The sequence below is a fragment of the Heterodontus francisci genome, chromosome 6 (genome assembly GCF_036365525.1).
Source record: "Heterodontus francisci isolate sHetFra1 chromosome 6, sHetFra1.hap1, whole genome shotgun sequence".
In the NCBI taxonomy this organism is placed as follows: domain Eukaryota; kingdom Metazoa; phylum Chordata; class Chondrichthyes; order Heterodontiformes; family Heterodontidae; genus Heterodontus; species Heterodontus francisci.
Window position 1 is genome coordinate 25,335,763 of NC_090376.1, and position 13,198 is coordinate 25,348,960.

Consider the following 13,198-nt stretch of genomic DNA (forward strand, 5'->3'; position numbering starts at 1 on the left):
ATGCTGCCTTGATGTCAAGGGCAGTCACTCTCACCTCATCTCTGGAGTTCAGCTCTTTTCTCCATGTTTGAACCAAGGCTGTAAAGAGGTCAGGAGCTGAGCGTCACTGAACAGGCTATTGCTAAGCAAGTGCTGCTTGATGTTACTGTTGATGACACCTTCCGTCACTTTACTGATGATTGAGACTTGACTGATGGGGCGGTAACTGGCCAGGGTGGACTTGTCCTGCTTTTTGTGTACAGGACATACCTGGGCAATTTTCCACATTGCCGTGTAGATGCCAGTGTTGCAGCTGTACTGGAACAGCTTGGCTAGGGGCGAGGCAAGTTCTGGAGCACAGGTCTTCAGTACTATTGCCGGAATATTGTCAGGGCCCATAGCCTTTGCAGTATCCAGTGCCTTCAGATTACAACCAATGCATCCACTATCTGTGCAACCACTTCCTTCAAGACCCTCAGATGCAGGCCATCGAGGACTTTTCAGCCTTTAGTCCCATTAGTATTCCCATTACTGTTTCTCTAGTGATAGTGATTGTTTTAAGTTCCTCCCTCCCTTTTGCCTCCTGATTTTCTACTACTCTTGGGATGCTTTTTTGTATCTTACCCGATGAAGACAGATAGAAAATACTTGTTCAAAGCCTCTGCCACTTCCTTATTTCCCAGTTTCACCCTCTAAGGGATCAATGCTTACTTTAGCTACTTTTTTCCTTTTTATATATTTGTAGAAGCCAGTAAATACACACGTGAAGTACACTTTTTATTGTTTGCAAGGCATTTTGTACAAAAATTAGTGCATACGGCTAAAACGGTGTTACCACAGACACAGCTGTGGCTACAATACAGGGCCACAGGTGTCAGATTGGTTCTGTTGATAGCACTCTCAAGTTAGATGTGTAGGTTCAAGACCCACTTCTGCACACAATCGAGGATAGCATTTCAATGCAATATCAAAACCATGGCCATGACATTATTCAAAGAGAAGGGAGGTTTCCAATATTAATCCCGCAGGCAACACTATTAAAAACAGATTAACTGGTCATTTAGCTCATTTGTTTTTTCTTGACCTTGCTATGTGCCATTTGGCTGCTGTATTTACATACTTAACCACTGCAGAATCTATAATAAAACGCAGCTTTTGTCGGTCGGCATTTTTCAAATTGATCGGTAGGTTGATTTGGTGGGTGGAGCCTGGCGCACGACTGCACCTGTGGGACGACAGTTAGTTAATTAGATATTTTAACACTTTATTGTAACATTCGGGTACTGGGTGCAACAGAGCCTAAAACATTTTTGATTCGTCTGATCCAAGGCATCTGGAGAAAAAGGTCCTCTTAAGGGTGGGTGGGGATGGCATGGGAAGGATGGAAATGGAGGGAGGGATGGCAGGTGAAGGATGGGCAGTCAGGATTGCAGCAGGAGTGAACCGAGAAGGTACTCTCCCCACCCCTACTCCCGCATTCAAGAGTCATGCTGAGACCCTGTTCTACTTTGTGAGTCTGCTGCCTTTTGTTTAGTTCAGGCATAAACGATCCTATTAAATTGTAATTAGATAAATTTCAAGATGTCAGCCAAGGAACTGCTGCTTGCAGGGGTTTGGTGGGGAGTGCGTTCAGGGTCAATATGTAAATGAAGGGGGATGGGATGGCATGAGGGAGAAGATGGCATGGAAAGGAATGAATGCAAGAGGGATGGCATGGGAAGAATGGAATGGCATGGGAGGAGTGGGAGGGAGGAGAAGATGTGATGATGAAATTGATGTATACTAATTTGACCACAAATGTTTTACAGGTCTCTGCTAGTTTCTAAAGTAATTGACAGATTGTGAAGCACTTTGTGATGTCTGAAAGACATGAATGGACCTAAATAAATGCAAGTTCTTTCCATACATTATACTAGCAAATGCTATCAGATATTACATATTATCTTTCAACATCAAAAAGCCACATTACAGCTGACAGCCAAGTACAAAAAAAGTAAATTAATAGCTGCTGGCTTGATTTCCCTTGTTAAACTAGTATCTGACTAATTATTCCAACTAATTATGAAGGGATACACAGTATTTACACAATGTTGAGATACATATTCACTTATTCTCCCAACTCACCAAGAATTGTTCTCATTTAGTTAGACTATCAGAATGGAATCCATTACCTGCATCTTGCAGGCAATGAAAGAAGCTACCCCAAATTGTCATATTCTGATTTCAGTAATTACACCTCACTTTGTAATACAAATAGTGTGATGTCTTATACGAGAAATTAACAGTTGTTGAAATTTATGGCATAGATACATTAATCACTTGGAACCATTTCCTTTCTTCATTTGTATCAATATAATCATTTAACAAAATAATTTCAGAAGGCAAATGACCAAAACAGGCACCTTGCACAAATAAAATTGAACGCATATTCAAAAATTATTCCTTTACTAATTTCTCACACATAAGAGAACAGCCATTGAATAAAGCAGTGATTTTATAAATCAAATGCCAGCACTATTTTATTTATACATTATTCAAAATGTTATCATCTGAAACCATCAACATACTTAAATTCTGCAGCATTACTCCATTGCAGCTGAATTGCTAATATCCTTTTCTTCCTCTGAACCGAGCTCTGTTATCCAGCTTTAAAACAAAATCCATAGGATATTAAATGAAATGCAATGTTATAATTTTACTGAAGCAGCACTCCTGCTTTGTTTGGAGACTTATATGGCATTAGTACAGCATTAATCTTTAATTACACTGAAACATATAGAAAATATTAGTTTCCAATTATTAATTTCTCTCCAAGATCCCAATTAGTCTTTGCACTGTAATTGGAAAAATATACCTATGAAATAAGTTTGTATATAGACTCACAATGAAGTTCTCCTCTACATATCAGAGAGACACAAAATTCAGATTGGATGATCCCTCCATTCAATCCGCGAGTGTGACCGAGCTTGCCATTTTAGTTCTCCATCTCACTTCCACTCTGATCTGTCCATCCTTGGCCTCCTACATATTCCGATGAAGCTCAATGGAAGCTCCAGGAACAACACTTTTTCTTTCAATTAGGCACTTTACAGCCTTCTGCACTCAATACGGAGTTCAACAATTTCAGATCATAACCACTACACCCATTTCTTCCAGATAGCAGTTGCTGATAATGATTTTGTTTTTGTAATTTTCTGCTCTTCTAGACCCATTTTTTGTTTTTGTATTGTCCCATTACCACCTCTTTTGCCTTGCACCATCATCCTTTTTTGTCATTTAATCACTCCTGCATTCCACCCTATCACAGACCTTCGATCCTTCCCTCCCAAGTTTTCTTACCTCTGTATTTGTTTAAAACTGATTACAACTAACTTTTTCCAGTTTTGATGAACGTTCATCAACCTGAAATGTTACCTCTGTTTCTCTCTTCAAACACTGTCTGACCTGACTACTTCCAGCATTTTCTGTTTTTATTTTTAGATTTCCAGCATCCACAGCATTTTGCTTTTGTTCCAATCTACAAGTGGAGAAAAACTAAAAAAAAAAACTAATACTAGAAATGCTTAATCAACAGCTTCTTAAGGAGAAAGATAGGTTAACGTTTTCAGCAAGATCTGGAATGGTCAGACTGAAAAGTCACTTTAATGGGACTGACCAAAGCAAGGAGAACTGCTAGAGAGCAATTACTTACATAATGAGGCAGCTTTAAGTTCATTTTTAAAAACAGGAAAGTGATCTAAAGTGTGCTTTTCAAAGGGAACCTCAGTTAGGCATATGACAAGGAAAAAGGTAAATAAACATGATAAAAAGGAAAGAAAGTAAAGAGCACAAATGGAAGAATTGAGCAAGAAAATCAGACCAAAGTGCTAGAGTTCCCAGGAATAAGAGAAAGCACATTCCTAAAGTTACAGAAGTAATTGATCTCTGCCAGTTAGTCACTGAAGGTCACATGATTAATGCTGGATTCACGTGCACACAGGCAGCCGTGGTCACAAGTCCTCCAGACAAAATCGGCAGAAACTTGCCATTCTGACCAGGGGACAAGGCCAGTTGTGTGGTTGGGGACTGCTTTGAGCAAATGGACTTTTGAACTACCATAAAAGATTGTAGATACTGCAGTGTAAAGCGGTTTCAGGCGTAACTTAAAATCCCACGTGTTTTAGTGCTATTTCTGCATAATTTCGCTTAGACTACACCAATATCTGGGCAGAAATTATGCAGAAACCCCCAAGCCAAGAAGTGGAGTTATCAGATGAGATACCAGAAGAACATGCTCAGAGCAGTAAACTATTCTGGGTTAGAACAGCTGTGAAAATCACTTGGGGTGAGACACTATTCCTCCTTGTGTTACACGCTACATAAATATTTTTTAAAAGGGCGTGAAGCTTCTAAATGTTGACATTCAGAGACTTGGGTGTACTAGAACATGACAGAAAATGAGCATGCAGGTACAGCAAGCAATTAGGAAGGCAAGTGGCATGTTGGCCTTTATTGCAAGGGGATTGGAGTACAAGAATAAGGAAGTCTTACGGACTGTGATGGAATACTCTCCACTTGCCTGGATGGGTGCAGCTCCAACAACACTCAAGAAGCTCAACACCATCCAGGACAAAGCTCCTCAGACAGCACCTTCCAAACCCGCGACCCCTACCAACTAGAAGGACAAGGACAGCAAATGCATGGGAACACCATGACCTGCAAGTTCCCCTCGAAGTCATACACCATCCTGACTTGGAACTATATCGCCGTTCCTTCACCGTCGCTGGGTCAAAATCCTGGAACTCCCTTCCTAACAGCACGGTGGGTGTACCTACCTCACATGGACTGCAGCGGTTCAAGAAGGCAGGGCACCACCATCTTCTCAAAGTTAATTAGGGATGGGCAATAAATGCTGGCCTAGCCATCGACGCCCACATCCCATGAATGAATAAAAAAAGTCTTACTACAATTATGGAAGGTTTTGGTGAAACCATACCTGGAGTGCTGTGCATAAATTTGGTTTCCATATCTAAGGAAGGACATATGTGCCCTGGAGGCATTACAGCAAAGGTTTACTAGATTGGTTCCTGGGATGAGTGTGTTGTCCTATGATGAAAGGCTAAATAAATTAGGCCTATATTATCTGGAGTGTAGAAGAATGAAAGGTGATCTCATTGAAACATACAAGATTCTGAAGGGTAGACACAGAGGTTGTTTCCCCTGATTGGGGAATGTAGAACATTCATAGTCACAGAATAAGGGGTTGATCATTTAGGACTGAGATGAGGAGAAATTTCATCTCAGAGAGGGTTGTAAATTTTTGAAATTGTCTACCCCAGAGGGTTGTGCATGCTCCATCGTGGAGTATATTCAAGCCTGAGATTGATAAATTCTTGAACTCTCTGGGAATGAAGGGATATGGGGAACAGTGGAGTTGAAATAGAAGAGCAGCCATGGTGGTACTGAATGGCGGAGCAAGCTTGAGGGGCTGAATGGTCTACTGCTGCTACTACTTACTTTGTTACGCAGCAACATATTTATAACTGTTACCCAGAGAAACTCTCCCATGGTTCATTCTTGAAATTTTGGACATCCAAATTTCTTGGACATGCTAGAACCTTATAATGTACTCTGAGGTACTGTTTATTCCTTATGCAGTAAACAATGAGCATGTCGATGAAGCATTAAATAAAGTTATCTGAACGCCAAGACTCAGCCAGATTTTGCAGTCAGCAGCAAAGCAACGGCGCTCACTTCTGACTGCAAACAAAGCTGCCCACAAAGGTCTAGCTATCTTCCAGCCTGGCGCCAAGTGAAGGGGATTTCCAAGGGTGCAGTGACGTCAACAAGCAGGGCAAGCAGTTGATCACATTGTATTGTCACTGACAGCAAATCAGGAAATTAACACTTTTATCCTTCACTTTTAATTTAAATTTTCAGATAGCAAAGTAAATATGATTGTATTTAGATAGGAGCTAAAATATCAATATAAACAAACTTTAAAATATTTTTAAAATGTGGAATAAGAGAAAGTTGACATTCCACAAACACAAAACTAGCTTTTCAGGGCCAGTGAGGGCATTTAACAGTAATTATGAAATTAGTACACTGTTAAGAATCCAGCTACACCTAATTCAACAAGGTGCAGCTTTTTCAAGGATTTTGCTTTTTCTTTACAGTGAATTTAACAGCCTAAGAGTGGAAGCTCTCGTCAACCTGGAGTTTGCAGTCAGCAGGGAATGCTGCAGTGAGGTCATCAAGCTGTCCAAAGTAGCCAATCATATCAAAGAATTCTCAAAGAAAGCCAACCAGGAAAAGTATCGACATCAAATAACTTAAATTTTTTTTTTTTTAAAACTCTAGTATAATTTCTAATTATAATGGAGACATTTAGCAACACTGCACAAATGTAAAATTATTTTTTTCAGGGCCAGTTCTGTTGTTCAGCAATAGTTATTACACACATTGTTAATAACCCAACTACACCACCTTCTATGGGGTTTCTGACAGCGAGGTTAGAGCTGAAAAGGGAAAGTTCTCACTACAACAACTGGTTTCAGTGATTGCTGGCTCTGAGGGGTGCAGGAGACCCACCACAGTCTGTGGTGGAGCAGTGAATAACAGACCACTGTTTCAGGATTTTCACGTTAATCCGCTGATGCACTAAATCCTGAGGATGCAGTCAGTTTCAGAGGGGTAATGATGGGACATGCTGATAGTTGACTGTCAAACTGCACCCTCCCCACCCCCCACAAAATCCAGGCCATGAATTTTTCCCATTGATTGCAGAATGGGGCAGTTCAACAGCAACTGGATTTCCACATTATTCTGCACATGTGCAGACTCCCAAAGTTGCTTTCAGTTTCAGTGGTGTAATGACAGCAAACGCCAAAAGTTTCACCATAATTACCACTGCAAAATTCGGCCAATGTTACTACAGAGTCAACAGTTTGCTTTTGTGGACAACAGTCACCAAATCAAAAACCTAAGTTTCAGACATGAGATCCAAGAGGGTTGGAAGATCTACTATCAAAATCAACCACTATTTATAAGAAATGAAACTAGCTTTGTAATTTTGTGAAATCTAACTGGTTCAGACATCAATAGGACTTTTCCCCCAGAAGTGCAGAACACATTGTGCTGTGTATATAAAACCCTTTAAAAATTAGCTATTTAACGTTGATACGTACCATTGATCTTTTACATTCAAAGAAGGTAAGCTGTAATGCCTTGCAATGTCCTTCTTTTATGCATTGTTTTGGTGTCTTTCCTTCCTATTGAAATACAGATGAGTCAAAATTTAGGTATATTGGAGTAGATTTGACTCCATTATAGTTAGATATGACATTGATACCAATAAGAGAGTTGTTAGTTAACTTGGCTACTGACATTTTGGGAATAACTTTAAAAGGTGCTGCTTCCAGCACGAAGGTGTGCTAGCATAGTTGCTAATAGGCTGCATTCAAAGTGGAGATTTTTTTCCCATAGAATCATACAATGGATGCAGCACAGAAGGGGGGCATTCTGCACATCATGCCAGCTCTTTGAAAGAACTATCCAATGAGTCCCATTCCCCTGCTCTATCAACCTTGCACATTCTTCTCCTTCAAGTATTTATTCAACTTCCTTTTTGAAAATTACTATTGAATCTGCTTCCACCACCCTTTCATACAATGCATTCCAGATCATAACAGCTCATTGTGATTTTTTTTCATGTCGCCTCTGGTTCTTTTGCCAATTAGCTTACAGCTGTGTCCATTGGTTAAGGACTCATTTGCCACTGGAAACAGTTTCTCCTTATTTACTCTAGAAAAACAATGGGATTTTGAACACTTCTATCCAATCTCCCCATAACCTTCCCTTGGTCTAAGGACAACAATCCCACCTTCTCTAGTTTCTCCACATAACTGAAGCCCCTCATCCCTGGTATCATTTTGTATTCTCCTCTGCACCCTCTCCAAGGGCTTGACACCCTTCTTAAAGTGTGGTGCCCAGAATTGGCCACAATATTCCAGCTGAAACCTAACTGGTGTTTTACAAAAGTTTAGCATAACTACCTGTTCAGTATTTCCAGCATTTTCTGTTTTTATTTCATATTTCCAGCATCCACAGTATTTTGCTTTGGTTTTAGCATCAGTCTCCAGTTATAAAGCCAAGGATCCCATATACCTTCTTTAAAAGCCTTCTCATCCTGTTCTACCACCTTCAAGGATTTGTGTACATACACCCACCAGGTGCACCACTTTACAATGCTCTGTATTACATTTCATCTGCCATGCGGCTGCCCATTTCACCAGTCTGTATGTCCTCCTGAAGTCTGCTACTCTGCTCCTCACTCTCTACTACATTTCCAAGTTTCGTGTCATCTGCAAATTTTGTAATTATAGTTTGTATGTTAATCTGTTAATTGTGTATCAGTTGTTTAATTATATGCAAATGCAGGGTGTTGATGGGGTCTTACTTGAGCACTTATAAGCAGACACTTACCAAGACTGGAGGAGGTTTTTGAGTGAGGAGCTACATGTTTGTTTATATATACACAGCACTGAAACAGGCCCTTCGGCCCACCGAGTCTGTGCTGACCAACAACCACCCATTTATACTAACCCTACAGTAATCCCATGTTCCCTACCATTCTCCTACCACCTACCTACATTAGGGGCAATTTACAATGGCCAATTTATCTACCAACCTGCAAGTCTTTGGCTGTGGGAGGAAACCGGAGCACCTGGCGAAAACCCACGCGGTCACAGGGAGAACTTGCAAACTCCGCACAGGCAGTACCCAGAATACTTTTACTCTATACGATAAGTGTGAAACTGAATAAAGATAGGCTCCAGCATCATCCCTCAACAATAAGCTTTCTGGAATTTAACACTGTACACCCAAGTCCAGGTCATTAATAGATCAAAAAGAACAGTGGTCCCAATACTGACCCCCAAGAAGCACCACTGTATACTTTCCTTCAATCTGAAAAACAACCATAAGAAATAGCCACAGGCGTGGGCCATATGGCACGTCCAGCCTGCTCAGCCATTCAATAAGATCTTGGCCTCAACTCCAGCTCCCTGCCAGTTTCCCATAAGCCTTGACCTGGATGAGGTTGAGCATCTGAATGTTGTTGGAGTTGCACATCCAGGCAAGTGGAGAATATTCCCATCACATTCCTGACTTTAGCCTTGTAGATAGAGGACAGGCTTTGGGAGTCAGGAAGCGAGTTACTCGCCACAGAATTCCCAGCCTCTGACCTGTGTTTGTAGTCACATTATTTAAATGGCTAGTCCAGTTAAGTTCCTGGTCAATGGTAACCCCCAGATGTTGATAGTGGGACATCCAGTGATGGTAATGCCTTTGAATATCAAGGGGAGATGGTTAGATTCTTTGTTGTTGGAGATGGTCATTGCCTGACACTTGCATGGTGCAAATGTTACTTGCCACTTATTAGCTCAAGCCTAAATATCGTACAGGTCTTGCTGCATGCGGTTATGGACTGCTTCAGTTTCTGAGGAGCTGCGAATGGTACTGAACACTGTACAAACATCAGTGAATATCCCCACTTCTGACTTTATGTTGCAGAGAAGGTCATTGATGAAGCAGCTGAAGACGGTTGGGCCTAGGACACTACGCTGAGGAACTCCTGCAGCAATGTGCTGGGTCTGTGATGATTGGCTTCCAACAACAACTAAACCATTTTCCTTTGTGCTAGGCATGACCCCTTTCCCCAAATTCCCAGTGACTTCAATTTTGCTAGGTCTTCTTGATGCCACACTCAGTCAAATGCTGCCTTGAGTCACTCTCACCTCACCTCTGGAATTCAGCCACGTTTGGACTAAGGCTGTAATGAGGTCTGGAGCAGAGAGGCCCTGGCAGAACCCTAACTGAGCATTGATGAGTAGGTTATTGCTGGGTGTGCTGTTTGATAGCACTGGTGTTGACACCTTCTATCATTTAATCATAAAGTCATAACAGCATAGGAGGCCATTTGGCCTATCGTGTTTATGCCAGCTCTCTGTACAGCAATCCAATCAGTCCCATTCCCCCACTGTATTGTCATAGCCCTGTAAGTTTATTTCCCTCAAGTGCCCATCCAATTTACTTTTGAAATCATTCATCGTCTCCACTTCCACCACCCTTGTGGCAGCAAGTTCCAGGTCATTGCCATTCACTGCGTAAAAAAGTTCTTCCTCACATCCATCCTGCATTTCTTACCCAAAACCTTAAATCTGTGTTCCTAATCCTTGTACCATCAGCTACTGGGAACAGCTTTTCTTTGTCTACCCTATCCAAACCTGTTGCTGACGATCAAGAGTAGACTGATGGGGCAGTAATTGGCTGGATTGGATTTGTCCTTTTTCTGGACAGGAAATATCTGGGCAATTTTCCACATTGTCGATTAGATGCCAGTGTTGTAGTTGTACTGGAGCAGCTTTGCCAAGGGTGCAGTTACCTCTGGAACACAAGTCTTCAGTACTACAGCTGGGATGTTGTCAGGGCCTATAGCCTTTGCTGTATCCAGTGCCTTCAGCCATTTCTTGATAGCACGTGGATCGAATTGACTGAAGACTGGCATCTCTGATGCTGGGGACCTCAGGAGAAGGCCTAGAAGGATCAACCACACGGCACTTAGGGCTGAAGATGGTTGCAAATGCTTCAGCTGTGTCTTTTGCACTGATATGCTGGGCCCTGCCACCATAAGGATAGGGATATTTGCCAGGCCTCTTCCTCTAGTCAGTCAGTCATTTAATTGCCCACCAGAATTCACGACTGGATGTGGCAGGACTGCAGAGCTTTGATCTGATCCGTTGGCTGTGGGATTGCTTAGCTGCCTATAACATGCTGCTTCTGCTGCATAGCATGCATGTAGTCCTGTGTTGCAACTTCATCAGGTTAGCATCGCCTTTTAATGTATGATTGGTGCTGCTCCTGGTATACTCTCCTCATTGAACCAGGGTTGTTTCCCTTACTTAATGATAATGGTAGAACGAGGGATATGCCAGGCCACGAGGTTACAGATTGTGGCTGAATACAATTCTGCTGCCGCTGCTAACAGCCCACAGGGCCTTATGGACGTCCAGCATTTACCTGCTAGATCTGTTCTGAATCTATCCCAATTAGAACAAGGTGGTAGTGCCACACAACAGAGTACGTCCTCAGTGTGAAGATGGGACTTTGTCTCCACAAGAACTGTGTGGTCGTTGCTCCTACCAATACTGTCACAGATACATCTGCGACAGACAGATTGGTGATGACTAGGTCAAGGAGGTTTTTCCCAATCTATATTAAAAGGACCTTGGTGTACAGGGCACAATTTCAACATTTGCAAATGATATGAAACTTGGAGGTATTGTGAACTGTGAGGAGGATAATGTAGAACTTCAAAAGGACATAGACAAGTTGGTGGAATGGGCAGACAAGTGGCAGATGAAGTTCAATGCGGAGAAATGTGAAGTGATCCATTTTGGTAGGAAGAACACAGAGAGACAATATAAAATAAAGGGCACAATTCTAAAGGAAGTTCAGGAGCAGAGGGACCTGGGTGTATATGTGCATAAGTTATTGAAGGTGGCAGGACAGGTTGAGAGAGAGAGTGGTTAATAAAGCATACAGTAGCCTGGATTTTATTAATAGAAGCATAGAGTACAAGAGCAAGGAGGTTACATCGAACTTGTGTAAGATACTAGTTCAGCCTCAGATGGTGTATTGTGTCCAGTTCTGGGCACCGCACTTTAAGGAAGGATGTGTAGGCGTTAGAGAGGATTCAGAAAAGATTCACGAGAATGGTTCCAGGGATGAGGAATTTCAGTTACGAAGATAGATTGGAGAAGTTGGGACTGTTTTCCTTGGAGAAGAGAAGGCTGAGAGGAGATTTGGTAGAGATATTCAAAATTACGAGGGGTCTGGACAGAGTAGATAGGGAGAAACTGTTCCCACTGATAAAAGGAGCAAGGGTGGCACAGTGGTTAGCACTGCCGCCTCACAGCTCCAGGGACCCGGGTTCAATTCTGGGTACTGCCTGTGCGGAGTTTGCAAGTTCTCCCTGTGACCGCGTGGGTTTTCGTCGGGTGCTCTGGTTTCCTCCCACCGCCAAAGACTTGCAGGTGATAGGTAAATTGGCCATTGTAAATTGCCCCTAGTGGTAGGGAATATGGGATTACTGTAGGGTTAGTATAAATGGGCGGTTGTTGATCGGCACAGACTCAGTGGGCCGAAGGGCCTGTTTCAGTGCTGTATTTCTAAATAAAAAATAAATAAAAAAAAAAGAGGGCACAGATTTAAAGTAATTGGTAAAAGAAGCAAAACTGACCAAGAGGAAAAACTTTTTCAGAGTGAATGGTTAAGGTCTGGATTGCACTGCCTGAGTGTGTGGTGCAGGCATTCAAAAGGGAATTAGATAGTTATCTGAAAAAGGAAGAATGTACAGAGTTACCTGGAGAAGGCGGGGGATTGGTACTTGGTGAACCGTTCATTGGGAGAGCCGGTGCAGACACAATTGACCAAATGGCCTCCTTCACTGCGTTTGTATAAAAAAACTCATCGCCACTCTTAGCAAGCGGAAATGTTTAACATTTTATGTTATTTCGCACCTTAAGCACGCAGTCGTGTTCCAATAAACACACCCTCAGGTCCTCCCTCACCCCGGCACAAGTTCTGCCGTCTTCCTCCTTGTCCTCATAATATTTCGGCATCACTGTGCGCCCGGGAAGCGAACACAAGGACGACCTGACCTACCGCGCCCACAAACGTCGAACTAGTCCTCCGAATATTCTGGAACAGATGTGCCGCCCACCTTCTTCAACAACCTTATTCACTACATTGAAATAATGGCACACAATTTATCCTCCCGCCCACTGAATTCTGGAACTACCTTACGTCAGTATGGCGCCGCAATGCACCTTGAGAATTGTAGTTTTGTCTTCAATGCGTTTCGAACATTAAGAGGTGTACAAGACTACAGCCCCCAGCATACTATGCGCCAGGCATGCGCAGTGTAAAGGACTATAATAAAAGCAAAATACTGCAGATGCTGGAAATTTGAAATAAAAACAAAAAATGCTGAAAATACTCAGCAGGTCTGGCAGCATCTATGGAGAGAGAAATAGAGTTAACGTATCAGGTCAATGACCCTTCATCAGAACTATAAGGACTGTAACTCACTTTACACAAACGCCAAACATGCGCACTGTGAAGGACTGCAACTCCCAGCACGCTAGACATGCGTACTGTGAAGGACTGCAATTCC

General features: G+C 42.2%; 1 protein-coding gene across 1 annotated transcript; it reads right to left on the reverse strand.

The window, feature by feature from the left end:
* Nucleotides 1-743: 743 nt before the first annotated feature.
* Nucleotides 744-12,827, reverse strand: coa5 (cytochrome C oxidase assembly factor 5). Its single transcript, XM_068033352.1, has 4 exons — nt 12,543-12,827; nt 7,149-7,232; nt 2,547-2,625; nt 744-1,204 (listed from the first exon to the last, which is right to left on the reverse strand). Exons 1-3 carry the CDS (start codon nt 12,642-12,644, stop codon nt 2,584-2,586), a joined length of 228 nt encoding a protein of 75 aa, XP_067889453.1. The 5' UTR covers nt 12,645-12,827; the 3' UTR covers nt 744-1,204; nt 2,547-2,583.
* Between the last annotated feature and the right edge of the window lie 371 nt (nt 12,828-13,198).